This window comes from Crinia signifera, chromosome 5 (assembly GCF_055691185.1).
Source record: "Crinia signifera chromosome 5, ASM5569118v1, whole genome shotgun sequence".
NCBI lineage: Eukaryota > Metazoa > Chordata > Amphibia > Anura > Myobatrachidae > Crinia > Crinia signifera.
Window position 1 is genome coordinate 38,215,089 of NC_139221.1, and position 24,879 is coordinate 38,239,967.

The window sequence follows — 24,879 nt, forward strand, 5'->3', positions numbered from 1 at the left end:
ACCATACAGTACCATGACTTCTCCCACTTGGCTTGGCCCATCCATACAGTACCATGACCTGTCCCACTTGGTTTGGCCCAACCATACAGTACCATGACATGTCCCACTTGGTTTGGCCCAACCATACAGTACCATGACTTGTGCATTTGGCTTGGCCCTACCATACAGTACCATGACTTGTGCATTTGGCTTGGCCCATCCATACAGTACCATGACTTGTCGCATTTGGCTTGGCCCATCCATACAGTACCATGACCTGTCACATTTGGCTAGGCCCAACCATACAGTACAATGACCTGTCCCACTTGGTTTGGCCCATCCATACAGTACCATGACTTGTCCCACTTGGCTTGGTCTTTTTCTACCAACTACTCAGCTCATTTATCACAAGGTGGTAGACCAATTATTTCTCACCTTGTAATCTTATTCCTATAGCATTCCGAGCATCCTCCTCAGTTATGTCAGCCAGTACAACCTTCACTGTAGAGATCACATCAGGCCACATCCCATCTGCCACTCTCACCCTCAGCTTATAAATGCCAGGCATGGCTCCTTCTCTTAGGGTCAGTAAGCCAGAGACGTCATGGAGCGAGAAGAGCCTATCAGGTTTAAAAGTGAAAGTTTTACCTTATACGGGCCTGCTCCTAAATGTTATACAGTACATCTGCACCTTTTTTAGGGTAAATTAGGGCACGTTACACATGTATTGCTGACAATAAATTGCTTTAACCCTTTGAGTGCCAATGTCTGATTGGCAATTTTCACACCTATTTTGTCAAATTCTCTTGGCGCTCAAAGGGTTAACACAGTGAACCATTTAAAAAAAGTTGCTCACTACACATAGCCATATTTCTGTAAAATCCGCAGACCCAGGTCACTGGCACGGATGAATGAGTGATGTTACAATTACCTTGATTTCGTTTCCAGATAATACATTTTGTGTTCCCAGTCATCTAGGTCTGGTGCTGGAACCTTTCCAATGACTACTGTTGGAAGTATCCCTGTTAAAAGATGATGTACCAAATTATATGCATAATATCCTATACAGCCGCAATGGTGTCATACTCATTGAGTGTACATGTGTAACCACATCCCCAAATACTTAATGTATGCATCAAATATAAATGACTAAGTGGCTGATTTAGACCCATTTGTTGTGGGCCAAATTCTTCCCCACCCCCCGATGTTCTGGGATTGCGCACGCTCGAATATGCGCAAACCACGGAAGCAGGGTGATTCGCTCCAGGAGGGGTGGTAAGGGGGCGGCTGCAGGGGAACATGATGTCACATGACGTCCCCAAATTTGTAGGACAGCTGACTTTTCATTGCAAACGGCTGACCCATTGTCGACAGAAGCATTAGGTCGACAGACAAAAGGTCGACATGCAGTTATTTTTGTCAACCTTTCCATTGTCGACCTAATACTTGTGTCGCACTTCCAACCCTGTCATCCTTAGCCATGTTGACCTATTTCAGGTGTTGACATAAGCACTGTCGACCTACATGTTGGGCCTGATTCTGATTTGGAAGTAAAGAAAAAAAAAAGAAAAAAGTTACGGCACTCTGGCAATACCATGCTGCACTGCAGGTGGGGCAGATGTTACACGTGCAAAGAGAGTTAGATCTGGGTGGGGTGTGTTCAAACTGAAATCTAAACTGCAGTGTTAAGTTAAAGCTGTCTGACATTTGTGGGCTACATGCAAAAGCATATAGTATTTACCCTGCCCAGAAGAAAATATAAATGTATTTGCTCTCCTTGCATGGCAACATGGCTTGTTGCAGGCACAAAAGTTACTGTACTTGCTTCTTTCGCTTTACTTCCAAATCAGGAATCAGGCCCATTGTTATTGAGAACACCTGACAGTAGATTGGTGAGCACCAATCATCTGTTACAGTAAAATGTTAATTATTGGTGTATCCTATAGATAAACAAAAACGGACATGAAGGAAGAAGAGGAGAGGAACAATGGACATGTCTTGATGAAGAGATATAGACAAATGCTTTGATATAAACTAGCCCGAATATTTATATTTGTTACCCTTATAGCTGTACACAGTGCAGTCCAGGTGCCCAGGAGAATGAGGGTGGTCATTCCTGTCTCCAATAAGAATCGTTAGGGTATTTGTTGACGTCATGGGAGGGCTTCCACTATCCGTAATTAAAATCTGCAAGTAGAAGACCTTATGCAATTCTCGGTCAAAGCTCCGCAGAGCAGTGATCATCGCACTTCCGTTGTGAAAGTCCTTTAAACTGAAGAAGCTAGCTTCTAGAGGGTCGCTCAATAAATCGAAAGCAAATGGAGGACCATTGGCTGCTGTATCATTGTCTTTAGCATATAATAATGTAGACGTTTTGTTTATTTGCACAACATGTGGGTACTCTGTGTTTTCCCATATCATAGGACTATACTGAGCTTCAAATTCTGGGGCACTGTCATTGACATCTTCAAGGCTGAAGAGGATGGTGGCACTTCCGGTGAGAGCTGGCTCACCCTTGTCTGTAGCAATGACCACTAGATGGTGATACGGAGATTTTTCCCTGTCTAATGGACTGGAGACCACAACAAAACCATCACCAACAACTGAAAACTGTCTGCTAGGATCTGAAGAATTTAGAATGTGATAAGTAAACATCCCATTTTGCCCGGAATCCAAATCTACTGCGGAAACCTGGACCACTGTTGTGCCAACAGGGACATCTTCTGACAACGGGGCAATGTCATAAAAATGTGGATGGAACATTGGAGCCTGGTCATTTGAGTCTTGAACATGGATGATACAGTAGGCGATGCTGAAAAAGTCCATGTCTTCTACTTTTATTGTCAAATTAAATGATCTCTCATAGGGTTTTTCGTAGTCCATCTTTTTCCTAAGACGAATGATACCTCGTCTCTGAATTTTATCAGTCTCTATAAAGAACTTACGGTCATTGTCTCCTCCGATGATGCTAAAAGCCATCATTGCATTTTCCCCTTCGTCGATATCCCATGCATGTAAAACGGCCACTTCGCTGTTAACACCCGAACTTTCAGGAACCAAGGCTGTATAAATCTTCTGAGTAAAAGTGGGTGCATGGTCATTCACATCAGTTACTAGGATGGTGGCAGTGCCTGTTCCGGTAAGACCACCTCCATCTTTTGCTTCTACTACAATCAAGTACCGGTCCTCTTTCTCTCGGTCCAGAGAACTCAGCATGGTGTATATGGAACCAGTAGATGGATTGATTGCAAATAAATTAAGGTTAATCTCATTTTGGACATTCCGGACAATTCTGTAGGTCAACACAGCATTTTTTCCAGATTTTGGGTCATCCAAGTCCAGAGCTGCCATCTCCATTACTGTAGTATCTGCAGGTGAGTTCTCTGGGATGTAGCCCATGAAGCAGTCATCAGAGGTGCACAGGAACATTGGTGGATTGTCATTTACATCTTTAACATCAACCACCACATCGGCAAAGCCTGTCAATCCTTCCCCGTTCTCATCAGTGGCCAGAACAAGGAAGCGCCATCGGACGCGCTGTTCTCGGTCTAACTTTCGCTGCACGTAGATTTTTCCACTGAACTGGTCAATAATAAACTCACTGTTGGCTCCTTGTCCATGCAGAGAATATCGGAGAGCAGTCTGATCGGCTTCTTGGTCAGGATCGGAAGCGGATACCTGCATACAGGAAAAAAGAAAATAACAGTAACAATTTTATTAGTAAGAGCCAAATGTAGAGATATTGGCAGTTATATATTGTGGTGGATCAGGGGTAGTTTCACCAGAGAAGGTAGTATTTCTACGTCCAGCCCCAGAGAAAGTGCTTTGCAGCCAGGTAAGAGATCCTGGTTCAGTGCAAAGCCAGGATAGGGTATCTGAGGTGCGCTTGAGGGAGAGAAGGGTGGGCTCTCAAACACATGGCTCCGGTCCAAGTTTTTGGACCTTTACAGCCACAGCTGGCAATTGGTCTGATTACAAATTGCAATAGCAGGGATTTGAACCCTGTTCAGTCTGCTGCTCTGGGCGCTGATGCCAAAAAGTGGCCAGTTCCTAGGCCAAGTATTGTAGCGCTAGGGTTAGTTCCCGGAGACTGCGCATACGAAGCACTGGGTGGAAAAAAAATTTAATTTGTGTTTCATATGAAGTTTGTTTGCTGTGAAGTTGGTTTGCTGCATGTATGCCATTAAATACTTGCACAAACACTGAATACTTCCTGCTGTGTCCTGAGTTGACTGACTGTGACCCTGTTACAATGTATTTCAGGGTTGACGACTTTAATATTGTCCTCTCCGGGAGGGGCGGGGCTTGAGCGTGACGTCGCTAAGCCCCGACCCCATGATGTTAAACATGGGAGTTCGCGAATCTCCGTGGAGGGACCGGGGCTAAAATTATGCGATTTTGACATTTTACCTCCGCCCTCTCATCTGATACCTGCGGATTGCGGCATTTAAATACCGCGATCGGGGTGCAGCGGGGGTACCCCCTGAATCCGGGAGGGTTGCTCACTCTTCCGGGGGGCCGGGAGGGGGACCCAATTTTCGGGAGGGTAGGCAACCCTGATGTATTTAGGAAATGAATACAGTGCTGATGCCCTCTCCACATTATTAAGCTCTACTAGTACTATCCCATATTAAGCAATAATCAAGGTTCTTGGTACATTCATTGGTCAAGAAATATTAGCCCACCAACCAGCATCTGCATTTCAAGATTCCTTCCCACCCATATACTAAATATTGTGTACATACACAGTACACCTGATGATTGGGACTCAACTTGGACCAGCACCCCATCCACCTGATCTGAATGGTTTTAACCAGTTCGGCCCCTTGTATCCACAGACTGCACATTGAAACTGAAGACTTTATTCTAGTCCACACGCAACACTGAGAAATTCGCAGCGTTGCGTGTGGATAAAATGCTGCCTGCCACTCGCACAGCCCCCTCTCCCCATCCCATCTTGCTCAGCGGGTTCCGCGCATGGCTGTGAATGAATGTTTTGCCCAACCTGGCTGCCTCACCTGCTAAGTTTGGTGGGAGGAATATATAACCCATGAAGGTTATTAACTAAAATGTTGGCATTGTCCCTGCAATATGCTTATTGTGTGCTACAGTAGATGTTTTTCAATTACTTCCGTATCACTGTTTGATCTTTGTGCTATGTGCTGTGTTTTGATGCCAGCAAAGATCCTGCTGGAGAAAGAGTTCTACACAAATAAAATTATTATTATTATTAGTCATAGAGATTAGTTTCTTCTTGCTTTCTTTACCTTTTCTTCTGATTATCTGCTTTGTTTTTATGTTATGCTGATGGTTACCTGTAATACCAGCACAGGAAGATCCGTCATTTCCTCCAGGATGCTGTCATGATACTCCATTTGAGTGAAAACCGGGGCCTCGTCATTTAGGTTGATGACATTGATGACCACAAGAGTGTTATTTTCCCACTTTCCATCCGAAGCCACCAACCTGAGCTCGAACTTCGTATCCTGCTCATAGTTCAGACTCTGGGTAATAAATATTCTTCCAATCTCCGGTTCCACATCAAATATGCCCTTGGCATTTCCACTGGTAATCTGGTATCTTAGTTTGGCATTGGCACCTGTACTGAAGAACACTCTTTTCATCACAGGTCATTAAAAAACTGGAAATCCTATAACATCAACCCCAAATTGGATTTTTGCATTTATTAATAGGATTGTCAGGACTCTTTCCTCTTGTGTATGTGGCACGTCATTACATTCTTACAGATGTTTTCAATGCATTGATATTTCCTCATACACTATTTCTGTAGTCAGAGGTGTATCCAGAACTTGTGGGCAGCTTGTAGAAGATGCCCCTGTCCCAATGCTTCTAGAGCAACACCTCTCCACAACAGCTGTTAATTTCATGCCCCATAGTAATGCCTTCTTCTGAACCATAGTAGATTCCCTATAATAGTGCCCTAGTTTATGTTATGAACTATAGTAGTCCCATAGTTTACATGATGTCACATTGTAAGGTTGTCAGTACACATTATGCTACACAGTGCCCATTATTCACATTATGACATACAGTGTCCCCAGTTCATATTATGTCACATTACAATGCCTCCTGTTTATACTGTGCTACATTAGAGCGTCCTCCAGTTCAAAGTATGCCATGTTACAATGGTTCACATTATCCCATATTATTGTGCCATCATTTCATATTGTGCCACCTTACAGTACCCAGGTTCTCATGATATAAACGTATAGAGCACTCCACACTATAAACAGCAGATCAGATTATGACACATTTCAATTGCCCCCAGTTCATATTGTGCCACATTAAATTGGCAGCCAATTCAAATGATGGATGGGTTTTCAACACATTGCGCTGCTAAGTGATTAATAAACTCAGAGTAATGATTTATGACCAAAAATAACACTGGACGCGTTTTATAAGATTATTATTTATGTAATATAAAAATATAAAGGAAAAAAAACATACAATTGAACAGTCCAATTTATACTAAAAGAGCACCTTGATAATCATAGAAAGCATAAAATATCTCAATAATCAGGCTCATGTGTCTCCAGGGATTAATTGGGCTTTCCAATGGCACAGAATAATCAAGTATGGGCAGTAATTATCCAGAATCTCCAAGTGAAATTTAACAAATATTATTTAGGAATCACAAGTTTCCAGTACGCCGAGCGTAATTGTATTGCCAATTAGCATGTATACTGAACATGCACTAGATGTAAGGCAGTTCATCCAAAGGCAGAAATAACTGTAGTTAAATTTGTAGCAAGAAAGTTTCTCACCTATAGATGGTTATGGAGGCGGGGAGCTTACTTAGTTGTGGCTCAACCCTGATGTGCTGTTTGCAGAGATGGTGGGCTCCTAACCGGAGCTTCTCCGTTTTAAATGAAGCACGAAACGCGTTGACGTCACACCTGAATATCCTAAGGTGTCTCCAGGGCGCAGAAACTCCTCTGTGAATCAGGCGGCGTGCTCTCCCCCAGCCGCTTCTCATCTCACGGCCGCTCTTACTACACTTGTCCGCCTGCCAGTCACCAGCTACAGCGGCGCCACTACAATCCACCGTGTCCCGGCTGAAACGGAGAAGCTCCTGTCAGGAGCCTGCTACTTCCCGCACATCAAAGCTCCCAGCTACAGCGGCACCAGTGCAAATCATTTTGCTTCATTTAAAACGGAGAATCTCCGGTTAGGAGCCTACCACTTCTACAAACAGCACATCAGGGTTGAGCCACAACTAATACTGCTTTCACATTGCAGAAATGGGTAATGACACGGTATTCTTAAATGGGACTTTAAAACGGGTCTGAGCCTTGAGACCTTTCACATTGCAGGTGAAAACCTTTTTAAAAATCATTTAATACCATTCAAACATTCAACCCGTTTAACCCCCAAGGGACATGTTTCAAGCCATTGAAATAGAGCTGTTCAAACTGCCAAAAAAACGGCTCTGAAACGTGTAGGACTCTGCTTTTTAACCGTGTTGAAATACCGGTTAACTTTAACCGGTAAATCAACTCTCCCACTTTCACATTGCAGCCTTAAATGTTTTAAAATGGAAAAAAAAACGGCAATATACCGTTTTAAAAGTGCGATGTGAAAGGGGTATAAGTAAGCTCCCCGCCACCATAACCATCTATAGGTGAGAAACTTTATTGCTACAAATTTAACTACAGTTATTTCTGCCTTTGGATGAACTGCCTTACACCTAGTGCATGTTCAGTATACATGCTAATTGGCATTACATTTCACTTGGAGATTCTGGATAATTACTGCCCATACTTGATTATTCTGTGCCATTGGAGAGCCCAATTAAACCCTGGAGACACATGAGCCTGATTATTGAGATATTTTATGCTTTCTATGATTTTCAAGGTGCTCTTTTAGTATAAATTGTACTGTTCAATTGTATGTTTTTTTTTTCCTTTATATTTTTATATTACATAAATAATAATCTTATAAAACGTGTCCAGTGTTATTTTTGGTCATAAATCATTACTCAGAGTTTATTAATCACTTAGCAGCGCAATGTGTTGAAAACCCCTCCATTCCTCCAAGTGAATTCAATGACATAGGTGCATACTTTGAGCACAGAAATGTAATCACTATATAAGAGCGCCAGGTTTTGTGAGTTGACTGGTCCCAATTGGTATCAGTCCTACTAACATTCTTTTTGTTTTAGCCAATTCAAATGATGCCTCACTGATAATGTAATGTCACACAATTCAGGCTGGCCTATGGATCAAACCCAAGCTTAGTAGGCAAATCTGTGAAATTGATATGCGACTTTAGAATCTGGGTGTGAGCCCCCTAAGCCTCTGGGCCCCATAGCAATGTTACCCCCTGCACCCACTATAGTTACGTCCCACTACAGTGCCACCAAACATCCCTTCTCACACGAATGTGCATCTTAGTTGCAATGCTAAGCAACAAAACCATTTCCCGAGACTGCGCTGATTCATTTGATATGCAGCACTTTTGTATCTGTGTGCGACGACTGAGCCTGTATCTATGGGCCTAATTCAGACCTGATTGCAGGACAAAATTGTTCTCAAAATGGAAGTGCAGAGAGAGTTACATTTTCATAAGAATTAATTAGGTTTACCTAGTATAAGGATTGCATGTTACTATACATAAAAAATGACCCTGCATATACGGTAATAGTCTTCCATATAGGGACAGATAAAGGGGCTAATTCAGATCTGATCGCAGAAGCCGATTGGTTGCTTTAAGCAACTGGTATGATATTAATCTTTAGTGGAATACATACGCGCCTTATAATGTCCACAGTAATTAAATACGCAATTAAAACAAATGAAAGTGTCTGCTTTACCTTCATCTTCATCAATAGCACTTACAGTCATCACAACATAACCCACATCCTTATCCTCTTCCACGTTGGCCTCATATCTCTGCTGTGGGAAAGCTGGGGCATTGTCATTGACATCACTTACAAGTATCCTCACATAGGCTGTGTCTGAGGAAAGACAGATCACAAGTCATGCTGATAGGTAGGAGTCCACAGTTTGGGGAACAGCCACCTTATAGACAGCAGTAATAGTGCCCTCCCCCAGACAAGAAATAACTAGGCCCCAAAAAATTGCTAACACCAGTCCATAATTTACATGTGCAGTAAAAAACAGCCCTTTTGTAGGCTGCAGGCCCGGCAACGGGGGACGGGGGCAAAGGGGACAGCTGTGACGGGCCTGACGATCAGATGGCTGTGGCAGCAGTGATGTACTCAACCACCACACAGCCACCTGATGTGTGTCCCCAGCCGCACAGCCACCTGATGCGTGACCTCAGCCTTGGCGGACATTTCAAAAGGGGTTCCGGCAGCCAGCCAATCAGAGCTCATGGACCAACGGCCGCATTTTGCATGCCCCCTCCCAGCCACACCCATCACCATTCCACCACCACTGATACTATAGGTCCCTGCCACAACAGCGCCCTTGCGTGTAAACTCTGGATAACACATGCACTGTAGGAGTTTCCAGAATGTTTCATGCTTGTGCAGTTGCAATTACTCGCTCAACTACATGATTAACTGCCACTGAATTAGGCCCACAGTTGCCAGGTTTTAAAATAAATCTGAAACAGTATTTGGAGTTATAGAGAACACTGTGTTGGGGGGTAGTGTTTAAAGGACATGGAATTACTGCACAGATGAAGCAATGTTTTAGTCAAATACAGTGGATAACTCATTACAGTTTATTTATAAACGTAAGTACATATTATACCCCTTTCACACAGAAAATGAAATACCCGGGTGAAGCAGTTCCATCCGGGAATTTCATTAAATACACGGATCCTTTTTCTGTGTGAAAGGGCACACCCATGTCGTAAATCCCGTGTCTCCGACCCGGGAATTGACCAGGGTCGAGGACACGGGATTTATGACCCGTGTTGACCCTTTCACACAGAAGAAATACCCGTGTTATTCAGCAAATTACCTATATTTTTGGCATGAGAACCACCATGAAGCCAGAAATTTTCAACCCGGTAATTTGTTCTTCTGTGTGAAGAGGGGTCAGGCTGCTCCCGGCAAATTGACACGGCATTTGAAATGCAGTGTATTTGCCGGGATTTTCAGACTTTTCTGTCTGAAAGGGGTATTCATATACTAAAGTGAATTATGATTGTATGGGAAAGGGTAACAGCCATGCTGACCTGTGTTTGGAAATCCTTGCATTCCTGGTCGGGCGGATTCTGAGCAGTCCTGAGACTGGACCTCTATGAGGTAAGATACTTGTCTCTCCCGGTCAAATAAAGCACTTGTGTATAGAACGCCTGTATCTGGGTTAATCGTAAAATGCCTGGAATCCTCATTGGCGTCTCTCAGTATCACGTATTGAACCTGCAAACGATAAAAGGTAACAATGCATCGATGTAGAAAACTTTAAGAAAGTAATGTGGCTCTTTATTGCGCTACATTTTGAAGGATTTGTGTCAATAAATCAATATATCTAAAAAGCTGAAGCAGAAATACATTATTGAATTAATACTCCTACAAGAGTGTTCCCCATACACTAAACATAGGGGTTATTCAGATTCAATCGGTCCCCCACGTGTTCCCACAGGGGACCGATTGTTTGTGACTGCGCATGCACATCGATCGCACAAAGAAGTCCGGGTGGGGTCGTGGAGGGGCATGCCGGGGCGGCGGGCCGGGCAATTTGCATATGGGAACGCCCAGCGTTTCATGGGCGTTTCCATGACAACGCTGGCAGTTCCCATGCAAATTGCCCGGAGACATGGGTGCGGGTGGACGTACAGCTGAAGTCAGCGGATGTCAGATGGCCACCAGGGGGCAAGCAGGTCTGAGACACCATAGAGGTTTACAAAGAGGGGTTTTGGATCCGCACAGACTTAAAGAGTTATTTCAAAACATCTCGCAGAAAAATGTATCTAATTACCAATATTGTAGACTACTTTTCACCATTGTTGTAGTCGTAGATTGGTGGTGCGCCCAACACATTCAGTATTGTGACTGAATAAAAGGGAGTTTTGTTTGCGGAGGGCAAACAGAAAGACAAATGTGCCTTTTTGGGCGCACTCTTTTGTTTAATCATTGAATGATAAGATTAGTTATTTAAAACATCACTTTTATTTAGACTCTGCACCTAAAAAATAAGAGGCAATTGTAGCTCATACATTGTACAGTCAATTAATATTGTGCACTATTATCAAAACGTGAATAAAAAGTTTTTCAAATAGACTTTGTGTTATTGTATAGACTATGCACTCATTCTAGCTGTTTACAAATATTCAACAGACTTACTCATCATATGCCTTTTGTTGGCTGGCTTCATCTCTTACAATATACCGTCTACAAGTTGTACATATTTGTATGTGTGCATAACATGCATTTTTTTTATAAATTTTTCCATTTTATTATCAAATATTCTCGCGTATAGTTAAAGAAAGCCCACGTGAAAAATTGCCCCCACAACCGGTGGCTCCTGTGCATCTGCTGTTTGACCACCTTGCCTGTGTTACCAGCCGACTATTTGCCAGGAGTCTCCTCACTGGTTACTTGGTCGGCCCCTAATTGGCACCGTGGGGCTATGGTTGGGGTTAAGGCATATGGGTAACCATATGGCATTGGTGTCAAATGAGAGTACCAGGTGGGTTGTATACGGGAGCTAAGGTACAGATCACTTCTGCTTTCCAGTCCAGCCTGATGGGTCCCCTGATGCTTTTCAGTATTGCAGGGATAACCTCTCGGACTGGGTGGATGAGAGAGTGATAGAAAGGTGATTTCCAGTAGCAGAGTGTCAGACCACCTATCAACCGGACTTCTGCTTTCAGGGATCTGTCAAGACATCGAATCCATGATGAGAGAGTCTTAGGTTGTCAGGTGTGTGTCTGACAGGTGTGTGTTTGCCCTCCGCAAACAAAACTCCCTTTTATTCAGACACCATAGAGGTTCTCAGATCTGGAACCCGGGCCCGGTGACAGATGACTCCATTGCCTCCTAGAGTTCTGCCTCTGGTCAACATGGTTAAAAAGGTCCACAGTCAAAATGTCGACATGAGTTTTTTAAAGGTCAACAAAGGTGGGTATGAGGTTTTCAGGATTTTTGGTGAAAAAAAAAAGAGTTGTTCATAATTTACCATCTACGTGGGCAAAGTTAGATTATAATAGTGTGCCTGAAGCATGGCGAGCACAGCGGTGTCCATACTGACCTATGTTGACATAAACACATAAAAAAACGTAAAACTTGGGTCAAAACAAAACATGAAAAAAACTAATGCTGTTCTTTTTCGACCTTTTGACTCTGTCGACTTTTTGACCCTGACTTCCATTAGTTGTTGACCTTGATTCTGTAGATCTAAAAGACCATAACTGTTCAAATGGTGGCTTTTCCCTAATGAATCTGGACACTGGCCAGTAGAATGTTTTGTCTCCTTAGTACGGTTGGATGGTGATGAATGGAAAGAGGCAGACGAGCAGATGTGCTTGCAGCGTTCTATGATCTATTACAAATTATTTACATATTCTATAATAATATGTTTATGAAAAGTGTATGATAAAAATGAAGCTCCATATATACTGTGAGAACCGTTAGAGACCTTCCCATGCAGGCCGGTGTCTAGATCCGTCGCTAGAACTTGTGCTATTGATGATCCCATCTCTGCCCCTTCCGGTAAAGTCACCTCATAAGTGGATGATGTGAAGAATGGAACATTGTCATTAACATCTGCAAAAGACAGACATCATATCATGAGCACAGAACAAAACAGATTTAGTAAACGAAAGCGCTTGTCAAATGTAAGCTAAAGGTTATGTCGTTTAAAAGTGCATGGCCACAAATATGGCAGACCAAAAAGAAAATAATGTTGAAAAAATAAATAAATAAACTGAAGAGAGCAATTAGTAAAAATAATGTTTACAGCTCTTGTTTGAGCAATCTAGAAACCAAAATCCATAAAGCTGCAAAATAAAGAGCGTAGAACACACTTTTTATTACAGAACAAAACAGGACAAGCTTTCCCGCACTTATGCAATTAACAGCGCACATTTAGGCAAAGATTTCCTGCCTGTCTCTGAACCTCTGGGGACCCCAGACCCTCCCCCAACTCAAAAGGTTTTATCATTTTTGGTTATATTTTTGTTTACAACAGGACACTTTACAGAGAGGAAAGGGACATTTTTTCAGTGATCCATTGGTGCTGTCTGGCCAGAGAGAGCTAAATGAATGCTCCTCTTCTCCTTTCTGAGCTTCATGGTCATAGGCCCATTACGGACATGGATAAAAGAACTAACGTTACATTAGGCTTCCATGCTGTGTAACCCGCTGCTCTCAACTACTTTACTTATTGACTTAAGTGCATTGCAGCAAAGATATATACATTAACATTATTTATTAATATTTACTTATATAGCACCAGAATATTCAATTTTCATTGTGCTTCACAAATGGGACTTTTGTCTTGTTTCTTATTTTTATTTATCTTAAGGGAAATTTTTTTTGGGAGCAATCACATTTGTAGTTTTCTTTTGTTACTAAATAATTCAAAATTCAACCATTAATATGGACGAATATAAATGTGTTTCGTTAATGTGAAGGTGATGCACACTTGCCTACCCTCCCGGAATGGCCGGGAGGTTCCCGGAAATCTGGTTCCCCTCCCGGCCCCCCAGGAAGGTGGGAAATTCTCCCACATTGCCCTGCAACCCCCTTCCCTACCAAACAATGGGATTTCCAGGCAGGGCTAAAATTAAGCGCAGCGTGTCATTTTTGCATTATTTTAGCTCCTCCTCCATTCCACGGACAAGCAAATGGCCGAGTTTAACTGCCAAAGGGGCAGGGCTTGGTGATGTCATCCTTGTTCTATTCCCTGACAGGCCCAATCTGGTCTTTGCTCCGGGCAAGTATGAGGTGATGTGTATTCATTTTCGGTTTTTTAACCTACCTTACAAATTACCCCCCCATAGAGTCACTCACCTGTAATATTGACATAAACCATTGCGAAAGATGCCAAAGGGACTGTAGCCACATTCTGGGCTCTAATCTTAAGGGTGAAGAACTTGGTCCACTCATAATCCAAGGGTTCAGAAACTAGAATGGAGGCCGAGCCATCAGCTCTGTTAGGCTTCAGGTAGAACCGAATTGGGTTATTGGTCTCTGGAATGAGCCCTTCTTCCATGTTGTACGTGACTCGGGGGTCACCCAGCTGAGATGTGGCTTTTACGGTCTACAATAAAAAGCAGAAGAGATTGCACGCACATCATGGGTATGTGACCCATACATTCACATGAATAAACTGAGATCACAGAGATAAGAAGAGAGGACGAAGTGTGGAATATGTTGAGGAGGCTACAGATTGGTGGGGGTCCAGAAGAGGTGGAGAAGAAAGACATTGTCACTCTGTTGTAAGGTCAACACTGGTGACCAGCAGGAGAAAGGGATTCAGACTGGAATCTGTATATAGAGAAAATGGTTTGCTTTGTAAGATCACAATATGTAATTATTCTCAGTTTGGGGGAAATATACCATTGAAGAGATTGGAAGCTTAGGAGCTTCGATTCATGAGCAAATGAAGGACGAAAGGCGATCTCTTCGTGTTTACAGGTTGGAAGGAGATGAGGAGTGATGTCTTGTTCATGAGCTAAGTATACTCTTGCTACATTTTATACCCCAAATTTACATGTACACAAGACTATGACACCATTAGAGCAAAGACCGGTCATCTCACTACCTACCACAATCTTTGAATCCCGCGTAATATTTTCGGGAATGGAGACCCAATATCTCGCCTGTTCCCAATGTGGAGGCTGGTTGAGAACATTAGTGATGGTCACAGTCAGTTCCACACTGGTGCTCCGGTTACCTCCATCCGTGGCAATGATGTGGCGAGTGATACGAGAGGTCTAGTAAATCAGAAGGTACAGAGCATGTTAAATATTATTTATGGAAAGATCTGTAACGGTAATAAATATATATATTCCTGATTTGGAATATACCATAAATGATATAAGAATTTTAGTCTTTGGGGTAAATGATGGGAGTTCTATTAAAGCTGGGATGTTGCCCACAGCAACCAATCTACTTCTTTTTTATTTAGCACCTTCTAGTAAATAATAAATAAAGTCTGATTGGTTGCTATGCACGACATCCCATCTTCAATAGAACTCCCATCTTAGTATATTTAACCCTTGGAGTCGTGTTGTAGAAAGAGCACTACATGAAACAAAATGATTATTATCATTGGCCATTTGAGGGTAATCGTTTTTGAGGGTCACAAGGATTGAGGCGTGAAACCAAGGTTAAATGACACGTTTATGCATTGGACATGGCAAACCAAGGTAAGCTGCTGGGCTGTCCTCAGCCCCCGTGCATCACCCCAGCCCCGGTCCGCAGTGAATGGATGCCACACACAGGCATCCATTCACATCCTCCCTACCTCCACTGATGTCTGCACAGTACAGCAGTACTGACCGCAGGACGCTGCGGTCCGGAGGTTGGGCTTCCCCCATTGCTGTAAACAGGAGACAGGTCAGAAGACCCAGCATACCCGTTTACACTTCCCACTAACCAGGTCCTGCCCGTGTTCTACCCTGGTAAGGACCTGGGTAGAAGTACCGTGTAAAGGGACACGGGTTAACCCCTTTTACACCACCACTGACCCAGATCCACGAGGGAAAACCCGGATTTTTGCGGCAGTGTAAATGGAGTATAAGTTACTATTACTTCTCCCTATTGTCAAACATCACCCCCCAAACCCCCCCCCCCCCCACCCCCACCTTATATCTATGTGATCCTTCTACTAACAAAGATATATACTGGAAGACGCTCAATCAGTTTAGTTATATCAATCAGGTACATGAAAGGGAGGGGTAATACTGAGTAAGAAGAAACATATAAGGGGCCATTTACTAAGATGTGTATTCTATTTCACATGGGATGTTGCTATGGGAAACCAATCAGAATCTACTTATTATTTATTCAGCACCTTCTGGAAGATAATAGACTCTAATTGTAACTTCCCATGTAAAACAGAACTCCCATCTTAGTAAATTCCCCCCATTGTGTCCCAGTACACTAAATGATACCAGTAACCAGATTTAAAACCACATGATAATAGATTTCAGAGATCACAGTAGTTGTGCAATGCTCCTCCGGGAACATTTTGGCATCCAGGATATCCTTATGGGGCCTCTTGGAACCTGCTGGGCCCTAGGCGGCCGTCAAGGTTACCTTGTGGAGAATCCACCACTGGTTAGGTCACAGAAGTGCAAGTGTACTGCATTTCTGCACCATTGCAAATGATCTCTAATAACGCCAATGAAACCACAGTGCCCCCAGAGGGCGATGGCAGAATTCTTATAAATTCACAATTTTGAACAGTTTTGATCAATCAAAAGAACATTGCAATGCTGATAACATGTTTAAGATAGCTAAAATATCCGCAAAATCGTCATGCACCCACCAACAGATGAACCTTCATAAAATACTATAGAACATGGTAGGAATACGTTTTACCTGGGATATTGGAGAGTTCACATAAACCCATCCGGTGCTGGGGTGGATCTGGAAGTAGTCTGGTTGCTGTGCTGGGATTGTGTATGTGATGGCAGCGTTGACTCCATGGTCATCATCGAGAGCAGCAACACGAAGAAAACTCGTTCCTACCATCGTGTCCTCACGCAGGAAATCTGGATTTTAAGAATGACAACCAGGCATTTGGAACATTAAAGAATGCATTTGGTGAAGACAAAGATGGAGGTCTCCATGGCTGGCGTAGTGGTTAGCATTACTGCTTCACAGAACTAATGTTTTATGTTGGAGTCCCACCGCAGCCATAACTTTAGGCCGTTTTTAATGTTCTCCCATGTCTCTGACACATTCAATTGTTCCTTCTCAGATGGACAAAACCATGCACACTGCAGGGGGGCATATGTAACAGGTGCAGATAGAATTAGATTTGGGTGAGTTATTTTGTTTCTGTGCAGGGTAAATACTGGCTGCTTTATTTTTACACTGCAATATAGATCTCACTTTGAAGTAAAACCCCACCCAAATCTAATTCTATCTGCACATGTTACATCTTCCCCACCTGCAGTGCACATGGTTTTGAAGGAATTTGCCTCTAAGAGTGAACTAGAATAAGGCCCTGTGTGTGTATGTATCGAGTAGGAACATAGACTTTTTTTGCAGTATATTTTTTATGCTGAAATTATGTTTACTTTCCCAATGTTTGCCAATGTTTGCTTGATTTTTGACAACCCCCCTTTTGTGCCCTCCCCCTCTTATCTTGAAAAATCTATTTATAAAAAAAAAATTGCTAACAAATATAAAAAATAGTTACAATAAATGAAGTCCTTTGATTTCTCATTCTGCCATTGTAGAACTTGAGGCGCACTCACTCACATTGGTAGCGACTGTTCTCAAACTTGGGGTCATTATCGTTGACATCTGCGATAAAGATGGTTACTTGGCAGATGCCAATGAGGGGCTCCTGAGCTTGGTCCGTTGCAGTCACGGAAATGGTGTATTCCCGTTGCCTCTCCCTGTCGAAGCTTTGAGCCGTGGTAATGACACCTACACACACAGAGAAATGCCCTTTAAGCTGATTGAAGAAGTCAAACTGCTGCAGCAAGTAAAAGAAGCCGGTGACAGTCATTCTCTTATGTCTACAAATCACATACAAGACATCTGCAAATCACCACTGATTTTATTACTCTTGGTATAACCAGGGATGGGTCATAGGGGGGGCAGTAATTATGTCAACAGTCAATTAGGTCAACCACTATTGGTGGACAAGGTCGACACATGAAAAAGGTTGACATGCATTAGGTCGACCTGGTCACAATAGGTCGACATGGAAAAGGTCAATAAGAGTTTTTCATGTTTTTTTTTGGTGTATGTGTTGACATAAGTCGACATGGAGACCGTATAATTGTACCGCGCCCCCCTCTCACATGGCTCGTCACCAGGGCCAGTGCAAGGCACTGGAGTGCCCCAGGCGGGGGTTCTCCAGTGCTCCCCCACTCCCCTGGGGACGAGCTGCAATTCGGCAACTGCACGTGGGGGGCGCCGGGTATTGCGGTGGCAGGCCGCCGTGTCATTCCACGGTGGAAGAGGGGGTGGGTTTGTCAGGGGGGTGTCGGGTGCCACTAAGTGTGCGGGGTCATGCGGCGACAGGCAGCCGCATCATTCCGGGGGGGGTGTTTGCGAGGGGCGGGAGGTGCCGGTGATGCGGCGAGTGCCTCTAAGTAACTCCAGGGGTGGGGAGGGGGAACGGGTGATGCGGCAGCGGCCTAGTCGCTCGGGGGGGGGACACATGCCGGCGACACTCACCTCCATCCGGGGTGGGGGCGACACCTGCTCCAATCTGCCGCCCTCCAGCAAATGCCTAGAGCTGCCTAGTGGTGGCGCAGGCCCTGCTCGTCATGCTTCGTGTACGGTGCCTCGCTACGCTCTATTATATTCTCCCTCCCTTTTTATAAAAAAACCCCCATGAAAAACTCTTGTCAACCTGTTTTTATGTGTCGACCTTTTGCCTATCCACCAATAGTGGTCAAACTATTTACTGTTGATCCATCGACCGCATATCCTATAACCAATGTACGGGTTCATGTACAATAGCGGTTTTCTCCCCTACTTTCATTGTGATCTCATTGTAAAGCATACTCCACTTATATAAATGATTCCTTTATCTAGATAACAATTCATACAATCCTGATTCCTGACAATAACCGGAATATTTTGTAACATGAATATTGCTATAGCATTAATGGGTAATGAATACTAGTCTTGTCATAAGGGTTATTTATAGGGTGTCTATTGTCCCATACCTGTATTTGCATCAATGTTAAATGCTTGGCCTGTTCCTTCTCTGTGCATTATTCCATACTTCACCTCTCCGTTCAAACCAGTGTCTGCATCAAAGGCTTCTACTTGTAGGACAAAGGTGCCATGAGGCTGGTTCTCCAACACCCAAGTGTTCTCGCTGTACTGAGGACACTGTCGATTATAGAATAACATCAAGTGCTAGAGGAGACACACAGTCACAATGCTCTGTTGGGTGAGAGCCTGATTGAACGATTATCCATCATAGTTTGGACCATTTCCAGTGGCGGCACTAGAGGAGTGGCTGCAGCACAGTTCAAAATTCAAATAGGAAACACCAACTGCCAGTGGGTGTGGCTCCCGTTTTTGAATTTTGAACTGTGCTGCAGCTCCATCTCTGGAGCCTCCCCTGACCATTTCCAATAGCCACCTCCCAGTCACTGCCCAATACATTTCTAATACATTTCTCATACTGGCCCTCAATCAGAACCCGAAGGATGTTCGTCACTTTGCGCATGCACTGATCCTGTAATGCACTTGTGACATAGAACTGCATCAGACTGTCGGCGATTGACAGTCTAATGTGGTTTGGTGTCCGAAAGGGGCTATGGCGGCATCCATTTCTTAAAAAGTAGGCATGTGGTCTGTATTACGAGGGAGGGAATAGACCAGGATCTCCATCAGAAGATAGCATTTTCCTGGCCTCTGTGTAGCAAATGCAGCAGCCGGATGGCAAGACTTCTTGAATCATGCAGCCGGCCCATGGTGTTGGCGATGATCCGATAATACATCCGATAATGATCCGATAATACATCACATTTCACTCATGGTTTGAAATCCCGGCAGTCGGAATCCCGGCGGTCGGAATCCCGACCGCTGAATTCCTGTGAAGAGGGGGACGTGGATCCCCCCCTTGCGGTCTCGCGGCGCTCAGCACACTAATTTATTCTCCCTCTATGTGTGTTGTGGACACCCACAGAGGGACAAAGTGCCGGGATATTGGCGGTCAGGATTTTGGTGGTCGGGATTTCGACCGCCTGGATTCTGACCGCCGGGATTTTAACTGCATCCCACCAGGCCAGCACCCTCACTCACCTCACTGAACACTGGCTTGTTGTTATTGATGTCATTGATTCCCACAATCACTTGAGTAAAGCCGCTTAAAGGTGCAGGTCCGCCTGACGCATTATCATCCACTGCAGAGATATTTAATATATACTGAGCTTTCGCCAACCTTGGTAGAGGTGTTCTGCTGAGTTTTAAGATGCCTAGGGATTGTATTAATGACAAGTGTTATAAATATAAATGGCGTTGATAGTTAGAAATTAATTTATTTGGGAACTGCCTTGTTCTTTACCTTTCTGGCTGTCCAGCTCGAAATTCCCCTCTTCATTTCCTTCAACAATAAAGTATGACACCCCATCTCCGTCAGGATCTCTAGCATGGACTGTCGCCACCAAGGTGTTTGGTCCAGCATCTTCTGACAGGAAGGTGTTATATCTACAAATGATGAATACAAACTTTCCATGGGACGGTTCTTGATTCCATGATTTGCGAACATCCTACGCTATTAATACGAGACAGTTGCGGTGTTTTAAAGCAGCAACTAGTTTTAAGCCAAAGCCAGGTTGGTTTTGCCTTAAATCTAATCGCTGCTTCCAATCTAGCAGCTATCTCGCTCAAATCCCAGTGGTGCCTGCAAATCCAAGGTTGCTATATTTTGATCTAGATCTCTTTTCAGGGATACTCGCTATTAATACTTACTATTCCTGGGTGCTGTCAAAAATACCCTGAGCCTTTAACTTCCCTGTAGTGTGTTTGTTTGGCTCAGAATTTAGACTGTGATCTCCACTGTTGATGTGAATAGATTGATGATAATAAAATAATTATAATATTTAGTAGTTTTCTCATTTATTTAATATTTCTTTGAGTGGTGTTGCACTAAAAAGAAAGCATAGCCTAAAATGATGCATTGGTGTAGCACAGCGGTGCCCAACACCGGTCCTCAACTACTCCTAACAGTTGAGGTTTTCCAAGTCCCCCAGCCGGTGCACTGTATATCACCAACTGCCACATTCCACAGGTGACCTGGAAAATGTTACCTGTTGAGGACCAAGGTTGGGAACTACTTGTGTAGCAGTTTAACTACAATACTCATTACCCAGGTGCAACAAAACCAATTTGTACATTTAGCTCACTGACTATCCTTGTTTGCATCATTCAAGAGGTTATTTATTGATTCAGATAGTTGTACCTAATTTGAAATTTTTCAGTTCCCATGTCTGTCAAGAGCAGAGGTGCGAAAATAATATTTCAAGCCTGCAGATCTGTTAATATGGAAATATAATTAGGATTTCATTTTTTTTTTTTACTGCGGTCATTGTAAGCATTTTTTTATGTGTATCATTCTGTGAATCGGGGGCATATTTATTAATATTTGTGGTCCTCCTTTTATCAAATATCTGCTGTGGTCCCTTAATTTATGGCCACAGCAACGGCAGCCTCTGTAGGTTGCTATGGTGGCCGCTTAATTGTTGGATTCATGAATCTCCAGAATGCAAAACATTCCAGCGCATGGTCCTGGCAGGTAATGAGATCTGAAGATTTGCGCCGAGTTTGTTGTTGTACATTGTAATGAATGTTAACATTATGTTTTCCTATTTGTGCCTATTGATACCATTTGCAGTCTAATGTTTACACAGTGGCCATGAAATGTTTTTTTTTCTTTTTATATAAAGTTAATACAACCATAAGTGAATGTACTTTAGTTATGGGTTTGGAAGTAATAGTAATATCCTTACACCGTTTGGGAGAACACAGGAGCTTCGTCATTGATATTGGCCATGCGTAGGCGCACAGACGTCGTTCCTGTTCGAGGGACGTTTCCTTTATCCACAGCTACTACCACAAACTCATACATGTGGTTGGCTCGCTCGTAGTCTAGCCGCTGGTTGGAATGGATGACTCCTTGCGATGTGATGGAAAACTCAGGGATCTGAGTGAAGTAGGAGATCTCTGCGTTGTTTCCGGAGTCACAGTCCTGTGCAGTAACTAATACACAAAACACCATGACTACAAATAGACATACACACAGATAGGGGCAGACTAGATGGGCCAAATGATTCTTATCTGCCGTCAAATTCTATGTTTCTATAGGCTTACCGTACTATCCCCTTAAACTGGGACACTGGATGACTTCAAGCCTGCATCTCCCCTGTGTAATTTATGAGTGTCCCAGTTTAAAGGGCTGGTATGGTAAGCCTACGCAAACACCATTTCCCATAAAAACACTCAATTATATGGGCAATAAAACTAATAAAGGTTATTGTACATATGTCCTTCTGTATACCTTAGTCTTTGTACAGGGTGGGTTTAGTGCCATTCAGGGTGGCATATGGGCAGCATGGATGGTGTAATGGTTAGCATTACCGCTTTTCACCACTGAAGTCTTCAATTTCCACCGTGGCCCTAACTGTGTGGAGTTTGTATGTTCTCCATATGCTCGTGGATATGTCTTCCAGCGCTCCAGTTTTGTCCCACAATCCAAAAATATACTGGGAAATTAATTGGCTCTTGACAAAAAAATCCCTAGTGACTAGATTTGGTAGGGAATTTAGGGACCCACTTGCAAATGTCCAGGCGATTGCCGTTTAAGCTACGAAGAGAAGCAGCGATGTGACGAGCAGCATTGCGGGGGTTAGGACGCAGCATTTTCTGCAAGTGTCCCGCAAAATGCAGTCGTGTCAGGATCACTCTGGGGGGAGGGCTGTGGCGGCCGGGTGACATCGCACGCAGCCGTCGCGACCCTGAACATCGCCGGCATGTTCCTGGCTTTGCAGCTAGACTGTGGAATAGCCTCCCATCAGGATGTGGTAAAGGCAAATACAGTAGTACAATATAAACATGCTTGGGATAAGCATATTGATATCCTACAAAGAAATAAGGATCAAATATGGTTTGAGGTAACATGCTTAAAAAAGGAGCAGACTAGATGGGCCAAGTGGTTCTTATCTGCCGTCAAATTCTATGTTTCTATATAAATAATAATAAACAATACTGGTTGTGAGCTTAACCTAACCTGTATACCAAACTTCTCTGTATTTAAAACCATATCCGTGTATGTATTTAAAAATTTGTTCTGGTTAATAGATCTACAGTGTCTAGATCAGTGTTTTTCAGTCACTGTGGCACATTAGTGTGCCTTGAACTGTTCTTAACCCTTTGAGTGGCAACACCTCTGTGAGAGAAGTTCAAAATATCTGCTAAAAAATGCCAGCGTTGCTCACATTTGTTATATACATTCAAATAAATAATGTTGTGCAAAAAAGATTATATTTCCTAAATAAAGGGAAAAATTACGGTACTTATGTAGTATCTGGGCGTCAGATTTAGAAATCGGATCGCATCGCATCGCATGCGACCAAATCGTATGCGATGCGATGGTCAAGATTTTTCCATAGGATTCAATGTTAAAATGGTCTGAGTCCATTTTAACATAGTATTCAATGGGAAAAAGGGGTCCTTTTCCTTTCCCCACTATCCAAGTGGGCATGGAGTTGGATATAAACCTGTGGCGAGCGTAGCGAGCCACCGAGCCCGAAGCGTGGCGAGCGCAGCGAGCCCCGTGAGGGGATGCGGAATACTTTTTAAGAAATATGCGTCGCTTCGCTCGCCACGCTTCGGGCTCGCCACGCTATATAAAATCAACTCTATGCCCACTTGGATAGTGGGGAAATGAACAGGACCTTCTTAACATTGAATCCTATGCAAAATCGCATCGAATCGCATCACATCTGATTGTATGCCTTAAGGTAAGGCATACAATCACAAAATCGGACGCCCAGATACTACATAAGTACCAAAATTACATATTTTAGTTTTTTTTTAGCTGTGAGGACCAGTGTGATTGTTTTTTTTTTTCATATGGTGGACAATGTTTATTTTCCTGTGGGGGTCAATGTATTTTTCCCTGTGGGTGTCTGATGGTGTGCCTTGGCAATTTTAAAAACTTGTTTTGTGTGCCGCGAGTTGAAAAAGTTTGAAAATCACTGGTCTCGATAGACAGTCAATAGGTGTACCCCAAAAGGTCAAAATGGGGGTCCATGTCGCCATTATCAACATTGACACAAAAAACACCTTTTCATGTCTCTAACTTTTTCCTACTGACCTTTTGACCTTAGCGAGCTTTTGCATGTCAACCTTTTGACCCTGTGGACCTATTGCAGGTCGACCTTTTGGGGTACACCCATTGACTTTCTATCTAATAGCCCACACCCTTTTGTAATATAGAGCAGGCGCTACCTTGTGGAGAATGCATACACTATGACACACATGACCCAGGATGGATTTGTCAGACTTTGTCAATACAATAACTGTAACCCATAGTAAATCTATACACAGACAAGACAAAGCTTCCTACCTTGTAGCAGGGATGTACCCACAGGGATATCCTCCAAAATATTGTCTTGGGTGTAAATAGACCTTAGGAACTCAGGAGAGCAGTCATTATCGTCAGTGATGTGAATCATTACCTGAGATACCGAAACATATGACATTAGTGGGAGATGTATCAAACCTTCCAGAGGGATTAAGGGGAGAGGTGGCCCATGGACTAGGTGTGGATCATATTGTCGACCCGATTTATGTCGACAGTCATTAGGTCGACACCGTTGGGTCACAGGCAACTAGGTCAACAGGGTTGTAGGTCGACATGGGAGAAGGTTGACAGGTGTCTAGGTTGACATGGGACAAGGTCGACATGGGTTTAGGTCGACAGATGCGTTAGGTCGGCATGGGTTAGGTCGATAGGTCGCAAAGTTGACAGTTTTTTCACAGTTTTTTTCCCTAAATGTTGACACAGTCGACATGGACACAGTTGGAAGTCAGCCGCAGCCCCTCGCATTGCTCGCCATGCTTCGGGCACACTATTTTATTCTCCCACCACGACCTAGTGGATGGTAGGGCATGAAATACCGCCTGTCGGCACATGTCAGCTCAAAAAACAGTGAAAAAAACCTGTGTCGACCTCGCGACCGGTCAACCTAACCCATGTCGACCTAACACATTTGTCGACCTAAAACCTTGTCGACATTGTCCCCTGT

General features: G+C 43.4%; 1 protein-coding gene across 1 annotated transcript in view; it reads right to left on the minus strand.

The window, feature by feature from the left end:
- Positions 1-24,879, minus strand: part of LOC146080120 (neural-cadherin-like) — a 73,672-nt gene that overhangs the window by 25,046 nt on the left and 23,747 nt on the right. The window contains exons 5-20 of the mRNA XM_083187034.1: positions 24,198-24,309; positions 21,580-21,829; positions 20,136-20,278; positions 19,874-20,046; positions 18,784-18,952; positions 17,357-17,527; positions 16,469-16,641; positions 14,689-14,856; positions 13,931-14,180; positions 12,555-12,682; positions 10,150-10,336; positions 8,813-8,956; positions 5,295-5,578; positions 2,040-3,657; positions 911-1,001; positions 415-599 (exon numbers count right to left, since the gene is read on the minus strand). Of these exons, the coding sequence (XP_083043160.1) occupies positions 415-599; positions 911-1,001; positions 2,040-3,657; positions 5,295-5,578; positions 8,813-8,956; positions 10,150-10,336; positions 12,555-12,682; positions 13,931-14,180; positions 14,689-14,856; positions 16,469-16,641; positions 17,357-17,527; positions 18,784-18,952; positions 19,874-20,046; positions 20,136-20,278; positions 21,580-21,829; positions 24,198-24,309 (4,246 nt within the window). The remainder of the gene's footprint in view (positions 1-414; positions 600-910; positions 1,002-2,039; positions 3,658-5,294; positions 5,579-8,812; positions 8,957-10,149; positions 10,337-12,554; positions 12,683-13,930; positions 14,181-14,688; positions 14,857-16,468; positions 16,642-17,356; positions 17,528-18,783; positions 18,953-19,873; positions 20,047-20,135; positions 20,279-21,579; positions 21,830-24,197; positions 24,310-24,879) is intronic.